At 47.2% G+C, this 20,452-nt stretch overlaps 1 protein-coding gene across 5 annotated transcripts in view; it reads left to right on the forward strand.

The window, feature by feature from the left end:
* The first annotated feature begins 391 nt into the window (after window positions 1–391).
* Window positions 392–20,452, forward strand: part of LOC119454009 (sodium/calcium exchanger 3-like) — a 50,472-nt gene continuing 30,411 nt past the window's right edge. Inside the window, exons 1-9 of one of the 5 annotated variants that reach the window (XR_007466994.1) lie at window positions 392–645; window positions 1,385–1,552; window positions 2,051–2,113; window positions 2,647–2,819; window positions 4,162–4,400; window positions 5,163–5,501; window positions 7,662–7,840; window positions 9,386–9,715; window positions 11,473–13,951. Coding sequence is in view for 2 of the 5 variants with exons in the window: in XM_049667535.1 (XP_049523492.1) it covers window positions 415–645; window positions 1,385–1,552; window positions 2,051–2,113; window positions 2,647–2,819; window positions 4,162–4,400; window positions 5,163–5,501; window positions 7,662–7,840; window positions 9,386–9,715; window positions 11,473–11,703 (1,953 nt within the window). In the remaining 3 variants the exon portion in view is untranslated. Of the gene's footprint in view, window positions 646–1,384; window positions 1,553–2,050; window positions 2,114–2,646; window positions 2,820–4,161; window positions 4,401–5,162; window positions 5,502–7,661; window positions 7,841–9,385; window positions 9,716–11,472; window positions 18,817–20,452 lie in introns of those variants that run through there. The other 4 variants (XR_007466995.1, XR_007466996.1, XM_049667535.1 and 1 more) reach the window with 4 other exon arrangements.

Consider the following 20,452-nt stretch of genomic DNA (forward strand, 5'->3'; position numbering starts at 1 on the left):
GCAGCCCACCGCGCAGAACGCGCGACTGAATCGACGCACTACGCCGACGCGCAGAAATCTGCTTGCGAGTGTCCATATAATTGCTATCGCAATAAAAGTTGAAAAATCGAGTACCACTCTGTGGCGGGTCGTCTTATAATAATTTGTCGCTGTGGCTTTTGGGAATGTTGGCAGAACAGACAAACATGGTTTTGAATATTCTTGTCCCGTTCTTCGCGATTTCCTGAGAAGTCAAGGAACATGTACCCAACAAGCTTGGTTTAAAATCCTTCTTCAGTATGATTGTCGCCAACTGGCCTATCGGTCCTACATCTGGTCGATCCGAAAACTAGCCCTATCTCTCAGTGCTCGTTCATATAAACACACGCGAACGAACCCCAGATAGCTGCACACCAGTGTTGGACGGCCAACTCCATGGGGGTTCTGGCCATGCAGGTATTCCTGGCCTATGCGGCGGACACGGGCATCTTCTGGCCCGGGGCGCGCAAGCGCAGCGCCCAGAAGCAGCTCGAGCTGCAGACCACGGCCGACATCGCCAAGACAACGAACGCCGTCGGGCCGGCCACCCCAGGAGGAGGCCCGGCACGCCGGGAGTTCTTCCCTAACGGCGAGCTCAACCGGGAGAACCTGCTGGACTTCATACGGGTCAGTTGGGAACGTTTCGTGCACGATGTCACAGACTAACGGTGTATGCTTCTCTGTTCCCGGCTTGAAAGGCACCGCGAGCTAAGTACTGTGCTGAGAGTATGCCGATAACCTTTGGTGGAACTGACCCAACATGCCGAACTACCTCAAGTGGTTCGAATTATTTTCGGAACTGTTCAGCTAGTGCGCCTCTCGTAGCATCTACGTTGCTTTCGGACGGTTTACCCGTCCGTCAGTCCGTATCAGTTGGTCGGTCGGTCGTTCGGTCTACTGAGATAATAATAACTACAAATCAATCAGTCAATAAATCTTATCGAAACAGTCTACCAGTCACGCGGGCCATTGGATCAATATCCGCCAATTCATATTCGGTCACTCAGTCAGTGGACTGATCGACCAATCAATCCATGAAAATCAGTTAATCAATCACTCAGTCAACCGATCGAGCAATCAATCGTCAATCCAATAGGTCGAGGCATCAGTCAGTCATTCAATCACTCAATCAACCGGTCGACCAATCAGTCGTCAACCAATAGGTCGATGAATCAGTCAGTCAGTAAAATTACACACAATCAATCAATGATCAATTAATCAGTAAATCTGTCGATCGATCAGTCAGTAGATCTGTCGATCAGTAGTCAGTCAGTCAATGAGTGGCTCAGTGAGTAAATCAATCTAGCAAGGAATCAATCAAATATTAAACATTTCTCCCCCCTCTTCCTGTGTCGCGTGTGTACAGGAGATCCGCAAGCACCCCGGGCTGACGGACGAGGACGCGGCTTGCCTGGCGGCGGCCAAGCTGGCCGAGCAGCAACACCACACGCGCATGTGGTACCGGGTGGGCGCCATCCGGGACCTGACCGGAGGCCGCCGCACCACGCCCAGCATCAACGAGAAACTGCAGAACGTGAGTGCCGCTGGCTACTGCGCACGTCCGCCCGATGACGCAAACCGAATGTAGCTTCGTAATAAGAACACCAGGGGAAGGATCTGGCGCTGCAATCGTAGAAACACTGAGAATGAACGATAGTACACTTTTCTGCAATATTTGTAGCGTATTCGTTAAGTGAGCCTGTTGTAGTGTTATGCTCTCATGGGAGTAGCATTTAAGTCTTGGAGCTCGGGTGAGTTGGTGACCGTTCATTTCGATTGTGTTCGCCAAGACTGCGTGTGCTCGCCGCTGCCGATCTCGAAGGCCACGCGCCGTGGTTGCACTCTAAAAAAATCTTGGCTGTATATTTTTCCTCACCGTTGCCATCTCCACTGTATGAGGGAAAATGCATGCACAACGGCCAGAAACAGAATGGGACTGGGACTTCTGTTCGCTATAGCCGTAACTTCGTTGTACACGTTGTTCGCTACAACGAGGTTCAGTAACCTAATGCGCCTTTCATTCTCGTTGCAGAAACTCGACCAGGAGGTACGGGAGATGTTCGCACTAGCTGCTCAGGACGAGACTGACGTAAAGGTAAGAAGTGGACCTTAGTGGACTACTTAATCAATCAATCAATCAATCAATCAATCAATCAATCAATCAATCAATCAATGCACACACAGCATACGGCGCGCGGCCACGATGTTATCGCGCGTGGACTTTCTGCGGAACATCATGGCGACGACGACAGCGGAAGTGCGCCTTGAGTGTCCATATAATTGCTATCGCAATAATACCCGATGCAGAAAGGTGTGGGGGTAACAGGCTAAGCAAAGCGTTATCTTGAAATTGAACATTCGTTACAAAGTTTCGATGTCTTTGAAACTAAATTAAATTAAATTATGGGGTTTGACGTGCCAAAACTACCATATTATTATGAGGCACGCCGTAGTGGGGGACTCCGGATTAATTTGGACCATCTGGGGTTCTTTAGCGTGCACCTAAATCTAAGTACACGGTTGTTTTCTGCATTTCGCCCCCATCGAAATGCGGCTGCCGCGGCCGGGATTCGATCCCGCGACCTCGCGCTCAGCAGCCCAACTCGTGCTTACTATGTTCACGCGCAGGCTGCGGACGAAGTGGAGCAGGGCAAACTGCTGAAGCCCGTACCGGAACCGGAGAACAAGAACGTGGCCACCATCGAGTTCAACGCGAGCTCGTGCGCCGTGCTCGAGAAGGCCGGCAAGGTGGACGTGATCATACGGCGCAAGGGAAAGCTCGACTGCCCCGCCACGTGTAGGTGAGTACACGAGCGGTGCTGCATTTCACACATGTTTCGCGCTTTGAGCGTAAGACACGTGTGCGAAGCTCCAATATTCTTCTTTGTAATTGATCTTGTGAATTGGTGTTCCTTTGTGCGATAAGCTAACGTAGAAGGAACACGTGAATCTGTACGTGCGCAAACATTTCTCCAGGCATTTTTTTCTTTTGTTACGATGCGTATCGTGCTTGTACGTGTTACGATGCACAGTCAACCACAAAAGTTTACGGACCACGGGATCTCAGAAAACGCTGAATATCCATTTAAAGGTCGCCAGTAAAACTGTGCATCACAATTTTGTTCACATATACCAGTAGAGGCTCGAAATGGGAATACCGCAGGCAGCGTTTTGAGGCTGCGGGCATATTGAGCTTTTTTTCTGAGGTTCTTTGGTCCGTAAACTTTTGTGGTTGACTTTGACTTTGGTGTATCTACGCGCCGTATTTTCTTTCCGCTTCTTTCGCTCTTTTCTATGTATATTCTTTAGAAAAAAACAGTGTGTTCTGTTCTAAACGTTCACCATAAAAAATACGTAACTGCGGACGTCTATCTTTATTTATTGTCACGTGGCTGTGACGGCGCACAGGCAGGCAGAAAGAGACGGAATAAACCGTAGACAGTTTATTGGGCGAACTTGTATCCTCTAAACTAAGATACAGTTTGTCGGAGGCGAAAGCAACAAGTGCGGTTGGCGGTCGTCGATTTGAATGAAGGCCGCTTGCGTCTGGCCGTTTTTATACATGCGTCATCGAATCTTATAGATGCGCTTGCGGCAAAATGCTGTGCCAGATCGATAGATTGATTTATTGAATGATCGATCATGTGAGTGATTGGTTGGTCAGTTGGTCGATTGATCGATTTATTGTTAATTTACCGATTGATTAATTAATTGGTTAATTCAATTATTGATTGATGAATTGATTGATTGATCGGTTGATCGATTAGTTGATTGAATCATCATGTTTAAGGTCCCGAAACTGGAAAGTGGGTAACTAGGGACGCCGTAGTGGAGGGTTCCGGATGAATTTCAACCACCTGAGGTTCTCTAACGTGGCGTAAATCCAACTACACGAGCGGTTTTGCATTTTGCACTCATGGAAATGCGCCAACCGTGCCCGTGTATTGAACCCGCGACCTCGCGCTCAGCAGCGGAACGCCATGTAGCCAATGCGCCCCCGTGGCGGATAGCACCAGACTTCCCTCTATAGCGATTTTAGCAGAGAACTCGACGGCTTTGACCACACAACCGTTTCCCCGCTTTAAACGTCCGGAATGCCACCCCGCGCGTTATACGACGCGCTCTCGACGTCTCTCGCTGCAGGGTCGAGACCATCGACGGCACGGCGTTGGCGGGCGAGGACTACATGGAGCTGCGTCAGATGGTGATGTTCCAGCCGGGCGAGACTCAGCGCCGCGTCACTGTGCAGATCGTGGACGACAACCAGTGGGAGCCCGACGAGACGTTCTTCCTGCGGTTGTCCCTGCCCGCCGCCAGCGACGGAGCCGAGGTCGCCTTGGGTCGGAAGTCCGTCATGGAGATCACCATCATCGACGATGACCGTGAGTGTCAGTGACGGTGCCTCCGAGAACGTTGGCTTATAGAGCGATGCGCAGTTGGTGTCGTCAAGGAAAGGAATGAGAAGCGGTCTCGCCCGAAGTTGAAAATTTCACTTGAAGGCATTTCGCTGAATTGTAACGTTGACGCGTACGCTGAAAATGGACACCGCGAGACTCCCACGAATCAGACATGTATATACCTGCTTGTCATAGCGCTTGCGATATTGTGCCGGTCTGCCTGCGCCCCTATCTGCTTGCCTGTCCGTGTTCGCCCCTACTGTACTCCATGCCTATTACAGCCTTCCTACCCACCTCTGTCTGTCTTGTCTTGTCCTGTCCTGTCTATTCACCGGTCCGTCCGTCCATGTGTGAGCGTGTGTGTGTTAGTTTCTCTGTGTGTGTGTGTTTGTGTGTGTTTGCGTGTGTTTCTGCGTGGGAGTGTTTGTGTTTGTGTCAGTCAGGCCGTCCCTTGAGGCTTGCGCGTCTCTAAAACACTCGAACTCGTTCCTTCGTCCCTCCTTCTGCACCTGTATGAGCTAGCCAATCCACAACACCACTTCAGTGAAAAGCTGTATTCCTTCTCTTTTTGTTTTGATTTAGGCACAGCTTTTATATAGCGCCTCCCCCTGCTCTCTGCAACCTCTGCATAGTTTCACTCTCTCTCTCTCAAGCGCATATAGTCCCTTCTGCGAGCGCCCCACTGTGCGATGTCCTCCAACCGCTGTCGCATCTCTCCCTGCACTGCGGCGCCTTATATACGCGCAGAGCCCGGCATCTTCGAGTTCCGGCGCCGGGGCTTGCTGGTCCGCGAGAGCGTGGGAACGGCCCAGGTAGCCGTGGTTCGCACCAAGGGCGCCGACGGCACGGCCTACGTGCACTGGCGCACGCGCAGCCAGACGGCCAAGGAGGGCGAGGACTTCCACGGCGGCGAGGGCAAGCTGGTGTTCGAGCACGGCGAGACGCTCAAGAACATCGACATCCCCATCGTGGACGACTTCGAGGCCGAGAAGGACGAGCACTTCGAGGTCGAGCTGTTCGACGCGTCGCCCGGCTCCGGCCTGGGACACCTGACCAAGACCACCGTCACCATCACCAGCGACGAAGGTGAGAAGTGGGGCCCATAGTATATATAGACCTATAGCTAGCTGTTCGATTACTCGCTTCGCCCCGCCGTACAGACCTTTCCGAGTATAGACCTCCCCGGGAACCACTATGCGGGGCGAGGAGAGGGCGAGGGGTGTGGGATCTGGTAAAAACAAGACAATTCCGCAGTGGGCTAGTTGGTTCGACATGATTAACACCGTTGCGCGAAGGGACGAAGGAACAGGGCTTGGGCGAGAAAAACAACACGCGATACTTGAGCGCTCAGGTGTCGTGTGTTGTTTTCCTCGCCCGAGTCCTGCCCCTTCGTCGCATTGCGCAACAGCGTTAATCATCGTAAAAACAGCTACGTGTTAACGGTAAAAGAAAGAAAAAAGAAAAAGCTACGCCAGTGCTCGCGCTCCTCGTCAACTACTTGTATTGGCCGAGACGTATAGGTTGCCATGTAACGAAGTACGACACTATGAAACTGTGGCCCATGCTACGCAACTACGTACAGAGCCGTCCACTCTTGGGGTGAACACGGCTTAGTGTGGCCGCGCTCCGCGGAGCGCCAGTCCGTGCGGCGCGGCCGCACACCGAACCGAAGCGGCGCAGGCGCACAGGGCCTAGGGGAGGTGCCTCGCGCCGACTGCTACAGCGCGGGAGCGCGCCGCGCCGCTCTAGCTTTGCTTTTAAGTACACTTCACTAAACGTAAGCGATCGAGCGGCCGAGGCGGCGTCGAGGGAATACGCGCTTCACTAACTGGAGTATTTTCCCGCTCGTTTTGTCTACAGCTTCTGAACAGCCTGCTTAGTCAATATGCGTAAACAGAAACAAGCTTCTCAGCACAGAAACAACTAAGCCCCCTTTTTTTTGTATGAGGGTAAAATAACAGATAGGTAACGACCTTCGGAGGGAGTCTACCCTCGAGCTCATGTGCGAGTCGAACGCACCACCTCTGGCGTTAAGGCGAAGTTAATTAAGGCACAGATAATTAATATAGAGTAAATTAAGGCACCCGAACCCACGACCTTTGGTGGGTGTCGCGCCATCCACCTTTGATGGGAATTGAACCCACAACCATTGATGTTAATTAGGGCGAAGTTAATTAAGGCACAATTAATTGAGGCACAGTTAAATAAGGTAGCGTCAATTTCGGCACTGGCGCCCGCGACATTTGGTCGGTAAAATAAGCAATAAGAGGTAACTACGTATTCGAATGAGAATGTCAAGTAATTTAATGAATGTCTCTTGAGCGCGCAGGCTTTCCCCTTCACCCTTTTTGGCGTATGCTAAAGTGATTGTCAATTTTTTCGTCATTCGCGGGGCGGTGCCCCTGTGGCATAATAACAATAGTTGCGAAGATTCATACCGTCCACTGACATCAGCGCCGGTATTCTGTAGCGATGCCTTATGACTTATTCTATACTAGTCTTATGATTCACCGCTCACGGCCGGCTGATCCCGTTGATAACGCGAGCGGACCGTCGCTCTGACCACTGACAAAGCGCGATAAGCGCGAAAAGGCATTATTACCGGAAAGGCATCGCTACAAAGGATTGGGCCAACGAAATTTATGAATCCACTGGCTCTGGGATCGGTTCGCCAGTATAGTTTAGGGTCGACATGACGATCGAAAACCGATGGCTATTCATTAATGCTCTCGCAGTAAAAAAAATGATGGATACTCATTATGTTGCACATAAACAGCTAAACGTCGCCTCCCCCCCCCTCCCTCCCGTCCCTCCACGGCCTTTCGCGCGACGGAAGAAGTCGCGTTTGTTCTCTATATATGGTGATTGCAAAGGAGGAAAGAGATGCCTAATTCTGCAGCCCTTCAGGGAGCACGGCGCAGAAAGCGCGTTTGCTCTCCGACGTGCGTTCGCTCCCCGTGAAAGCGCGCGTCCCTCGCGCCCTTTCACTCGCACATACTCGCCGTTGACGTCATACGGAACCTCACGGCGACGGCGACAGCGACGGCAGAAATCCGCTTTGGAGTGTCCATATAATTGCTATCGCAATAAAAGTGACAAATAAGCGCCAAACGAGCGGGGACTAAGAATTCAAAGTGGTACTCGTTTCTTCATTCAGGAAACAGCTATGAATCCGTGGATGTAGCCTCTTGTAGTATCAGTGCTGCCTGCTTGATCATAGCACATGCCTCGTTCTCCGGCGCGCAGAGTTCAACACCATCGTGAACCGGTTGATGCTGATGACCAACACCAACGTGGACAAACTGAGGCTGCACTCCGCCAACTGGGCGGGTCAGATAAAGGACGCCATGAACGTCAACGGCGGCGACGTCGAGAACGCCGAGGCCGTCGATTACGCCATGCACTTCATCACTTTCGGATGGAAGGTGAGGAGGCGCTGAGCATGCGCTGTCCTGTCTCACTTGTTGAACTACCGTGCTGTGAGCCACTGGTCTCCGAGATCGGCGGCGGCGCACGGAGTCGCGCTGCCCGATTTCGGAGGTCATGTGTGATTTTTTTTTTTCAATCTTGCGGGTCATATTTGACCAAAAGGGACAATAAAGAGACATGCTGAGTTACGGCTAGATTTGCACATCGCACCGTTGTAGCAATCGGTCAGTCTTAACTTATGCCTGGAAGCCTAGAAATACAGGAACAAAGGAAAACAGAAGGTTATATGGGCAAATCCACCGTTACGTTCCCGCATCAACTTGACGTGACGTCATAAATTTTGGCAATAAATTTATTGCTTGTTGTTATTGAATAAAAGAAGAATAAAGATTGAATTGCATTCTAAGCTATGCCTACGCTCAACCTCGCGACATTTGGGAACTTCCCCTGCATAATAATCTACAGAATACGCGGAAATACTGTATATTTACTGACGTCGCACTGACCACGTAGTTGCGACGTGGCCCGAATTTCAAAATTTGACGTTTTGTCTCCGTTTTCTCATCTAATCGACGTATTTCGCGCCAGATAAACGCAAGTATAGCACTTAATGATAGTTCTACCTGGTCTGAACAGAATTAATGTTTCTCTCTCTATAGCGTCCCTTCCATATTTCTGATCAGTGTTCCTTTAGAACCATCCCGTTGACACTCCTTCACTGCTTCAAATAGCCATCTTTGAAAAGTAAAAACGCAACTACGTCATCTTGCTTGCCGAAGAAGTATATGTCAGCAAGATTTACCAAACAAAATGCTTTTTTTTTCCCACGAAAGTAATGTAACAGCCGTGCCGCCGCATAGCATAGACGTCAAGCTCTGCAGGTGCTCTACAGCGTGTTTCAGCGAACACTTAAAAAAATTCTTACAGATTGCCTGTGGCAGATAGCACAATTCTAGTTGATGAGCTGGTCTACTCGAAGAGGCGGACATTATTTTCACAAGAAATTGAAACGCATAATCGAATAAATAACAAAAATTCTCTAATTAAGTTTTAACTAATTACCTGATGGCCCATATTGCAATTTACAAATTGTAGCCATGGAGTTCGCAAGGTGGATCCACTTGGAATTAATTCTCGGAATGACACCAGTTTCGAGATATTAATTCCCGAACTTTGCGGAGAAATGCATTGGCGTTCCAGTTAGTTTCTTAACAAAACGTCACTTTATGCATTGAAGCACAAAATTAACTGGAACGCCAATGAATTTCTCCGCAAAGTTCGGGAATTAATATCTCGAAACTAGTGTCATCCTGAGAATTAATTCCAAGTGGATCCGCCTTGAGAACTCCACGGCTACAATTGGTAAATTGCATGTCCGCCTCTTCGAGCAGACCAGCTCATTAACCAGAATTGGGCTATCTGCCACAGGCAACCTTAAATAAATTTTGAAAGTGTTCGCTGAAACACCCTGTATAACACAACACTGTGTGTGTTATAGCGACGTGTTCTAGCTTAGAGGATGACCGGCCCGTTTCGCACAGGTACTCTTCTCGCTGGTGCCGCCTACGGGCTTCATGGGCGGCTGGCTGACCTTCTTCGTGTCTTTGGCTGCCATCGGTCTTCTGACGGCTATCATCGGCGATCTGGCCGGCATTTTCGGCTGCCTCGTAGGCCTGGAGGACACGATTACCGCCATCACGTTCGTCGCGCTGGGCACTTCCCTGCCCGACCTGTTCGCCTCCAAAGGTGCCGCCCGAGCGGAGAAGTACGCTGACAACGCAATCGGAAACGTCACCGGAAGTAACTCCGTCAACGTGTTCCTGGGTCTTGGTCTGCCGTGGGTCCTGTCGGCTGCTTACTGGCAGATAAAGGTGAGCGGCTCAGATGTACCAGAATGGATGTGTGCAGTGTCGGTTCGATGTGGGCTTGTCGGTTGCCATGTGGGCTTGTCGGCTGCATTTTGTCAATAGCGATTTATAATGCACCAAACCCCCACACACACTTACACACCCACAAGTTCGCCCCGCCAATTGCTCTGCCGAGGACGTACCTTCCTAGGCCGCCGAAGGCCAAGGATTGAGCTGTGCAATGCTATCGCACAACGACTTTTGCGAAGGCACATAATCGTGCATCGTGTTCTGATAGCAGCATTGGCCCGTTCATCCCAACTGCACCCCCCCCCCCTCACAAACACACGCGCAGACACACTCGGCACACGCACACGCACACACACACACTTAATGCCCGTATTTGACCCACACATACTCTGCCCACTCACACACACAAGCACAGACGTACTCGACACAAACACACACACATAAGCGCACAGGTCCTCATATTTCATTTCTAGTGACTGTATACTGGGATAACATTATGAGATCACACCATTCTTTGGTATTTATCGACATCCACATGACTTTTCTCCTATGTCATAGTCACTTGTGAGTTATGACGTCTTGATCCACGTGTTGCTGTATACGAGTCCACAATGTCATCTATGGTCAACCAAAAACAACAGCAGATTTAGCATTTTTGTTCGTTGCATGGTACATAAATGGTGTTTCAGAGTATGCGCATTCCAAATCCCTTTTAAAGATAGAAAATATTAGTTAATTAAGCGGTTTCCTCAGGATTGCTATTTCACAGGCATGCATTTTTTATTCAAGGTAACAATTAGGTAAGTAATTAGGGAACTTAGACTAATGAACGTTTCAACCAACAAAAGTAAAAAAAGTCAATCTATTGATTGATCCCAGTTCAAGACTTGAAGCCTGTCATCCGAGGAGGTCATAACTGGTTCCAGACATGCAGAAGGCTTATGCCTTCATTGTTTGCAGAGTATGAATTTCTGCAAATTTTGCCCGGAAAGCCGAAACTTAATTGCCAAAGATCTCAGCTGTCACGCCCTTAATAAATATTCGTGAGTCCTGTGACTACCTATACGCTTCACCATCTTGACAGCGTGAAGCAAGCGTCCTTATCCAGACGAATTGCCGCTCGGTGAGCGAGATTGGAAAGTAATCTCCAAGCGTAACACGTGACATTCGGGCTCAGTTGTTAGTGGGCCGCAGCGTTGGCCAATGATTTCTTAGGCGTAACCAGAGCTCCAGAAAGCTCCCTACGCGTCTATACACTGAAATCTGTACGCCCGCTTTTTCCGCCTTCTAGTACAGCATACCACATCGGTACGCTGTGTGTTGAAGACAAGAAGTATTCGATTACAAGTCTACACTCAAACATTGTTGTGCAAAACGGGTTAAAACAAACTAATGAAAACGACGATGTAATCATGACGTTACCTCGAAGTTTCAATTGAAACCAATGCATTTAAAATGCCGCTTTTGTTTTCTTAGTCTATTGTAAGTCTTTGTGGTTTATATTCTAACCTACGGTAACTATTTTGGTGCTCACGCACCCTCCCCTCCTCAATCTCGATGTGCAACGTTGACCCTTTAAGCAAACAACGGCTATAACGAAGTAATGGTTACAGCAAAGTATTTTCAGCTTGCCCCTCAGCTTTGTTAATGCGAGGTTTCGCTGTATTCTGTAGCAACTTGTAGGTATTTGTGGCTTATATATCTTTGTTTACAGTCAACCATAGTCTTCAACAATATGTGTGCTAACGCAGGGGAGCGTCTTCAATGTTCCCTCTGGTTCCCTCGGCTTCAGCGTGGGCATCTACTGCGCCTTCTCGTTAACCTGCATCGCGCTGCTCATGCTGCGACGAAAACTGGCCTTCTTCGGCAAGGCTGAGCTGGGTGGTCCTCGAGCGGCGGCTATCGCCAGCGCCGCCTTCATGGTGTTCCTGTGGGTCCTCTACATCGTCCTGTCAGCTCTGAAGACGTACAACCACATCTGAAGGCGTACAACCACATCTGAAGACGTACGACCACGTACAAACCACCTTGCGCTGCCTAACTATACACGATTTCAGTGAGAGCTCTTTGGGCTACCGCCGTTTCGGGCTGCTAAGGGAACGTTTTTTCGCTGAAGGTTCGGCTTCTCGCGACGGACTGCATCGTTTATTTGGAGCGCAGACGGCGTGTGACCCGGCGTGAGGTCATCGATTCGTTCGAGCCATGATCGATTCAATGCCGTAAAGCGTGACAGGCTTCCGCTTTAGGATTCTGTCGACTCGCCTACAGGCGCACGTTTAGAGCAGGAAAGTTGCATACATTTTGCACGTTTGTTCGAAGACAAACACGGAAATATTTGCAGAGGCATCGGATAGAGACACAGGTTTTATTTTTAAATCAGTTTCGCAGAGCAGTTCTCGGAGGATGTGCTGCGTCACGTCCGAGGGTGACCTGCCATCGAGAGTTCCTCTGCTCCGTCCCCGCTTGTCGTCTACCCTTTTCAATATTGTCGTGTGAATGTTTCCGCAGGCGGATCATGCGCTGACTAGCTGTAACGTCGTGTATTCGTCCGCAAACTCGTACGCCGTACATCCGCCATTGTTTGCATAAAGCTCGCGATACTTTCGGTAAACACGCGCCAAGCCCTAGCATAAAGCTGCGTACATATCATATTTCCGATAACGTTTTACGCCAACGGTAACGACAAACGACAGAGCTGCCGTTAGCCCTTCTGCCAAGGGACGCTGATGCCAAATAGACTGAGTAAAGAAGTATTTATTGTAAGGCTCAGCCAAGCTGCTCATACTGGCCCAGGGTGAGCAGAGGAGTGCAGATGTGCATAGCGAATCAGTGTACAAAAACATAGAAGACAGATGGTTGAAACTACAAACAACCAGCTATGATTGCTTTTGTTGCACATGCTAATTGCGAAAATATTCCCACTGCCCGCCCGGCGATGCTGAGATGGTGGTACCTACGGTAACCAACGCTTGCTCTGGACAGAAGGATGAATCGATGGAAAATGCTTATAGTGGAAGTTATTGACACGCTGGCCTATGTTAAGGATCGCAGTGTGGACAAAAGGAAGCGCCCTGCTTTCAGGTTTGTGTAGGCTGTGGTGTGGCACCTTTAAAATTTGTTCGGCTTTATATTGATGGAGTGTTGGCGATGTCTGATTCACATCTAAATGAACACTTGATCGGTCATTGTTTAAGAGTTCACAATCCTGGTACAGATGTCAAAGTTAAACAATAAGAACAACACCCGAAAACGTTCAGCGCGCTTGAGAGTTCTATGATCCATTCGGAACAGTGAGTAAAATGGCTGTCGACTAGCCAACGCACATGTTAAACAGCAACCTGTGGTCAGCTGTCTACGATGAACACCGATTCACTATCTATTGAGGAAGCACAGTGACCTCTTTAAACGCAAACATATCGACAGTGCATTAACCTTCAATGAATAGCTTTCAAGAAATGCATGTTGGTGAGCTTGGTGGACAGGATAACCTGTCCTCTGCAAGCTCAGTGAGATTGTATTGACTTTTGACGAAGCCATGGGCAGTGTTGGGCAGTGTTTCGGGCAGTGATGGGCAGTATTGTGCAGGGTTTGTTGTGCAGTGATGGCCTTGGGCAGTGTTTCGTTGATTGGTGAAGGGTGTAGCATGCTAGTGTTTTTGTTGGTAGGAGGGTCACGTTGAGTTTCGACCGTTTATCTGTTAAATGGTTGTACCTTGCCATGTTGTAAGATCATTGATATTATCTGGACCTCCGACGAAAACTATTGCAAACACACTGGGCAACTTATTGATGATGTCCTTGATGGTGCGGGTGAGAGGTTGGTGGGGTATTGTATGTTTTCCATGAGGGTCCTGTTGAAAAAAACCTACCTTTTCAGTGCAAGGTCGTTGAGGTTGGGTTGATCTTCATCAAAATCTGAAAGAAATGTTTGTGTATCCGGCGGACTGCGTATCAGGCGTGTGGTAACAGGTTGCCGTGCGGGTGCTCGCCTATGGGGACATGATATATTTCTGCCGAACGTATGTTAAAGAAATCTGCCTTTTTATGTAAAATAATTGAGAATGTGTGAATGTTTGATGACATATTTTGCAAAGAAACTTGGGCAGTGTTTCATTGATTTACTTGGTGGTCTATGTGATAGACTGTTTGTAACAGACCAGTGTGTAAGGCTTGTTGACTGTTTTCTGACCGCCTGCTGAAGGTGTACTTTTCAAGCGCTCGATGACTGCAAGTGTGTTAATTTCTGCCGAAAGACTGCAGGAACTCGTCAACGCACTGTTGATATTTTGCTGTTTGAGGGGGCCTAGTGTGTGTACCAGCTCCGACAAAGTTGGTTGAACAAGCAGATCACATGTCCATGTCTGACTAGATGCTGCATTCCTTAGAACAGTTGTGAAACGAGTTCGCGTGCCGGCTGGAATGAACATTCAGTGACTGCATTTTTCCATTGTTCATGCTGAAGTGTAGCAAAGCGGTAGAAAGATTCGAAACAGTTACTCTCTTATGAAAGAAAGTTGTCTGTACAACGTTTGTTCGCAGAGTGCATTAATCGCTGTGTTCAAGTTGCAGTCACAAAATTACTGCACTTGGGATCTACAATGTGACATCTGATACGTAAGAACAAAGTGCGGCAGCTGATTGAATTTTATGATATGTTTCTTTGGCACATTTGTTGGGGTTCCTCTTAATGATCGCAAGCAAAAAAGCCACTTTTCAACATTGCCTCACTTCAATTCTTGTTATATACCTTGTATTCTTGTCACTACAAACTCAACTTGCAGCACTTGCAACAAAAAGCTGTTTGCGCATGCTCAACAACTGTGGAGGGGACCATCGTGCTATTTCGCCACACATACCACCGCAGGCAGTGAATGAGATCTTGGATGTCGACATCCAATGCCGTCCACAGTTAAAGGGAACAGGTAATTGTTATGAAAGCAAGTATAGTTTCGGCGTCTTTTTCTTGTAGACCAAAGAAGCGTTGTCAGTATGATGTCTTAGGCTGATGTCTAATAAAAGAAAATTAGCTTGCAAGCCATCATGCCAGAGCTAAACCGTAATTAAGGCAGGAATACTCAATAAGTGTTCCTTCTACTTGAGCTGTGTATCGTGCATATCTGACTGTGCAAGTATAGCTTTCACGTTATTTAATTACGTCACTAGAGCTCTGGCTTTCAGCGTCAATTTCACATTAACCTAGAAAAATAACGGTGCCATGCTGAAGCATCGATTTCTTCTCTATAAATATTTACACCCTTAGAGGCTTATCTTGTCCCCAAACAAATAATTATCATCTGTGTTGCGTTCATTTCTTTTTTTATGCTGCGCTATCGGTACTTTCAGCTCACGAACATCCATGTGATTATCAGCATAACATACAACTTTCCCGATAGGGAAATAGCGGATGCATTGTTAAATGAGATGTACGCAAGATAGAAGGCGATAAATGTTTGGAGAACAAGATAAGCAACAAGGTGTGTAATCGCTTCTTTTAGTGTACCTCACTGTAAAAAAAAAGTTTACACCCTTTAGGTTGTATCTTGTCCGCAAACAATAATCGTCTTCTGTCTTGCTTGCGTTTCCTGTCTTGAAAACTCGGCGTTCGCTACTTTCCTGTCGAGAATGCAATGTCACGTGATAACGCGTGTGCCGTTCGTTACTCGGAAGTACCGGTCTCGCAGCGTTAAAGAAAGGAAATGCGGACAAGACAGATAACGATTATTGTCTGGGGCCAAGAAACCACCCAAAAGGTGTAAAGTTTTTTTTTAGAGTGATAGTACTACACTCTAAGAAACAGAGTTCCAGTGACTGCTAGAGAGGGAGTAACTTCTTGTTCCATGTTTAACTCCATTTTTACGACATGTGTTTACCGATGTAATGTGCTCACTCTTCCCATACAGTACGTTCACTTTGCTCATTCCAAGCGGGGATAATACACAGTACGATCCATTGTTAAGAACAACTAACTAGCATTCGAAACAACATAGCTTGTACGTATCAAATTCAGAGGACAAACGCGCTTGATGCGGCACCGCATGGAGACCTCTATTGGTAAATACTTTTAGGCGAGGCTCTCCCGTAAAAATCGCAGCTGTAATCACAGTTTTACTCGGTCGCGAAACACTAATTTAGCGCTTCCCTTAACAGTGCACCATCACGAGTGAGCCCAAGAACTCCCTAAGTGCAGATAAATATGAGAGTAGTTATTCCCACAAAAGGGAGTCATCAAGACTCCTTTTTAAGAGTGTATAACCGCCTCTTCCTTTTTCGGTGCCAATTCTGTCGTGACCTGTGTCTGAAAAACTAGCTGCGCTTATACACCTCTACTGGTCCCTATATATCGTCAATCGTCGACATTGATATTCTATTTAACGCTGTCTGTACTTCCTGGCGAGCCCATAATTTTATGTATTGTTTTGTTTCCAGTTCACAGCGCTTTAAAGGTGCAGGGTATTTGTACACTTCAGTGCTAAAAGCGACTTCATCGTGTAAATATGTGTTATACCATTTATCTGTCTCTTTCCGTGTCTGTACTCGTAAATATTTGTTCTTTTACTTGTACCACTTCACTTTTTCTCGTATGTTTACAGCACACTTTATGTTCACCGGTGCAGTGGGTAGCAATATAAAAGGACGTAATGCTAGAAAGTTAAAGGATTTTGATTCACTGGACGTTCGACAATGCGCGTGAGTTTTAATAACATGCCTGGATTACTTCAAACTCCGCATTGGAGAAACGCGCATATCGCCACTTTCCGTTGGCTGTGACGTCACATAGTGTAATTTTACTCCTGAATTTTATCATAACTGAATTTTACCATAGATATTTGCCTGAGGTGGCGTCAGTCCTGAGGTAAATGTTTGCTCTACGTTTAGTACACAATGCTCAATCCTTATTACATAGCTCCCTGCTGCACCACAAACTTCTGGGAGCCTTTTCTTTTCCCTTTCGAGTGAGATATTATGTCACCGTTACTTAATAAGTGTTTCGTTGTAGCTTATAATAGAGCAGCTTACCATTGACGTCCGAGCTAACAACGTCAATTAATTCCATCTTTCAGTGATCGCATTACAGAACGCTCCAGTAGCGCTGCAGATGTGCGAGAGAGCATTCTAGCGGCAGTGATTTGATATTCAGTTTTATACCTATGTATAGTTCTCTACAGCCGACAAACAGGCGCTAACAACCAGCAGTTCTAATGACGGTTTCGTACACGTGGTGAAGAAGCCTCCCGCGCATGCGAAAGACAAACTGCATTAGAACAGTACACTTTGACGTTTCATGTGACGGCTGTGTTAAAAATAAATCACATTTCTGAAGAATACGACTTCATAGAAGTAGCATTAACGTAATCATGCCCTTTCTTTTGAGGAACATGCGGCAAACATGTCCAAGAACAAGTTTTTTCGAAGCAAACAGTGACTGTCAAGTTTATTTGCACACTGGAGCCGGCTTCCTCCCGCAGTAAAGTTCAGTCATTGCTCTGCGTGATCTTCTGCAGCGCTTCTGGAGATCTCTGGAACGACGACTCGAAGACGTCATATAAATGTATCGATGATTGGGTACAGCATTTGTCATAAGAAAAGAAGGCATACTGCGCGCGTGACTGCTGCTAGCTGACTTTAGGACGTCTTGTCGGTCTCGATTTACATCGGCGAGCTCGGATGCTCTAGAGAAGGAGACGATCTCTCCCTCTCCATCACATCATCGTTAACACAATCTTGAGTCTTTTATATTCGAGTTGCACGGTGGGATACGACGCATGTCACAGAGCTCTTGCTAAGAAACGCTCACGGTACCACTGACTTTGTTTCTTTTGACAAAGGCTGAACCTATTCCCCAGTGACGCACCTTTGTAAAATGAAAGATGGCGCCCCCTGCAGAGACGCACAATTGTTCTATGTACTCTCCATTGACACAATGTACACCACGTGTTTTATTTTCCCTAGTTTTCGCTAAGGGCACGGAAGAACACTTGAGCGTTCACAGATGCATTTACATAGCACATGTATATCGCTTCATTCAAACACGACTTTCTTGAACTATTTAATTTCCTTCTTCATCAAGTTTCGTTAAAGCAGCAGTGTTCAAATATATCGATGACGTATGGAGTATGATTTTTGATGACATTAGCGCTTTCTTGCTAGTGAACCAGTTGAACATGGAACAGTGTGAATCCGCATGTGGGGCGATATGATTCTGACACCTCGGAAGGAATTCTCATAAGCAGTTAACTTATACTGAGGCTGCTGTTGATGCTGTGGTCTACCCTACATCGGGTATCAAGCAGGATGTACACCCATAAACGCATTATTGAAGGCCACTTCAATGCTTCCGCGCAGCGTCCAAGTAAACTGTACTTCCTTCTATGTGCTTACGGAAATACAAATACGAAAATATATTATCGTGCTTTGTCGACACTGCTGAGAAAGTCGAGAGAATGTCTTTGACAGAAGCTTTAAATTGTAGCACCTGTTGCGAGCCTCTGACAAGTTGCCAGCTTCGCATATGTTGTTTGGTTCTTTCAAACACTATTGCAACTCGTTGGCGTAGGAATCAAATGAGGGGTTATTTGATGGCTTCCGAGATCAGACGGCACGCGACAGCATGGTCACCCGCCGATCTCAGAGACCATGATTATTTAATCGCACTGTCTTCTTCAGCTAAGGGGTGGTGCTTGTAGTCCACCCAGTGACGTTGTGGACGGGGCTCGAATCGAGGTCTATTCGGTGAAAACGGGTGTAAGTTTGTTCTTACAATCCTGCAGAGTACTATTCGATGTTGATCAATCATATTTACCTTCGTTTGACTTTCCTGTGCCCCAGTTCCTTTGCAGAGTAATCTTATTTACATGCATTGCACGAACGGTGAGAGCAAGAACGACAGATTATTTACACCACCGCTGTGCAGCGCCGTGTTTCGGAAAGACTATATATATGAGTTGCGAAATGGCACTGCGCACATTATGCGTGACTGCGTTTGCATTATTGTGACTTTCACCCGTGCTGTGTGGCGTCTGCGTCTTTTGTATGCGTGAAGTGTGTTGCGTTGTGCGTTCACAAAGAAAATAATAAAGATACGAACGAATGGTGCCGCATGAGTGTGTTTATTTCAATCCACTCCCCCCCCCCCCCCCCCCCCCCCAACAGATCGCCTAGCGGAAAGATCAACAGGCTGCTTCTCTTCCTTAAAAAGGTACGTATCCAGGAATTGAATTCAGAAAGTGTTCACAAACCTTCTTATGAAATAGAAACCGCCTATGGGAAAGTTTAACACACATCCCAAAACAAGGTTTTCATTCTTAATAAATATTGACAAGTTCCGCTGGAGGGGCAGGGAGGATTGGAGGAAGTCGTGTTCTGACACTGAAACAGCCTCCATAAGCTGGCACCATCTGCGTCCGTCTAAGACGCCGATCATCATACTTTCATACTAGACAATTCACAAACTATCTGTTTACTGTCTATCCATTCTTCTTTCGTCATCAGCGCCATATAGTATCCTATGCACAATGAAATATATACTTCATGGCTGATTTTATTTTTTACATCGCGACTATGAATGCGCAGTGAACGTCAAAACTTTACGAACCGCAGGTTCTGCGCGAAAGTTCAAAATTGCCACAGCCTGGAAACGCGCAACGTGGTATTCGCATTTCCAGCTTGTACTAGTCATCATCTTCATCAACCTATATTTATGTCCACTGCAGGACAAAGGCCTCTCCCTGCGATCTCCAATTACCACTGTCTTGCGCTAGCTCATTTAAACTTGCGCCTGCAAATTTCCTAACTTCATCACCCCACCTAGTTTTCTGCCGTTCTCGACTGCGCTTCCCTTCTCTTGGTGCCCATTCTGTAACTCTAATGGTCCACCGGTTATCCATCCTACGCATTGCATGGCCTGCACAGCTCCATTTTTTCCGCTTAATGTCAACTAGAATATCGGCTATGGAAGTTTGCTCTCTGATCCACACCGCTCTCTTCCTGTCTCTTAAAGTTAGGCCTAACATCTTTCGTTCCATCGCTCTTTGTGCGGTCCTTAATTTGTTCTGGAGATTCTTTGTTAACCTCCAAGTTTCTGCCCCATATGTTAGCACCGGTAAAATGCAATGATCTTGAGTACGTGCGACCAGTGTATTATTGCGCGGGCTGATGTGGAAGAACCGCAGACGACCGAGCGAATCGGAGTGAGTGCCGAAAGGTCACGATGTTCTTCTCCCACTTGACCACCTCCTGCGTCGAGACCTCGTGACACGTAATGTTACGGATAAACTAAACCAAAACTGGTTCGTAAAAATCTATAGTAAATTTTAAACGGCGCTCAGAGGCTTGCCAATATATTTTTTCTAAGGTTTAGAGGTACGGAATCTTCATTTCATGAAAAAATAAATAAATAGAATTCGGAAGTGCCGTCAGATTGAAGTGCGAAAACATGCGCATTTATAAAAGTTACTTTGCTAAGAGTGCACTTTCGGAATTAGCTGCTGACTTTTCTCACTTGTGTGTTCTATCCATATAACTGATTATGTCGGACACGCATTTGGAGCACGAGCAAAATCCAGAGAATGGAGGTGGAACCAGCATGTTGGCGCCTGTATTATACGTATACCCATTCACCGTTTTGCAAAATTGGCACCGACCTTTTGAGAAAACTTCTTTACATCCTCCCGCTCCACCCCCAAAAATAGAAAGAAATAAGATCAGGCAATGTTTTACTAAGATTGCGTTTGAA

Source organism: Dermacentor silvarum, chromosome 5 (assembly GCF_013339745.2).
Source record: "Dermacentor silvarum isolate Dsil-2018 chromosome 5, BIME_Dsil_1.4, whole genome shotgun sequence".
Taxonomy (NCBI): domain Eukaryota; kingdom Metazoa; phylum Arthropoda; class Arachnida; order Ixodida; family Ixodidae; genus Dermacentor; species Dermacentor silvarum.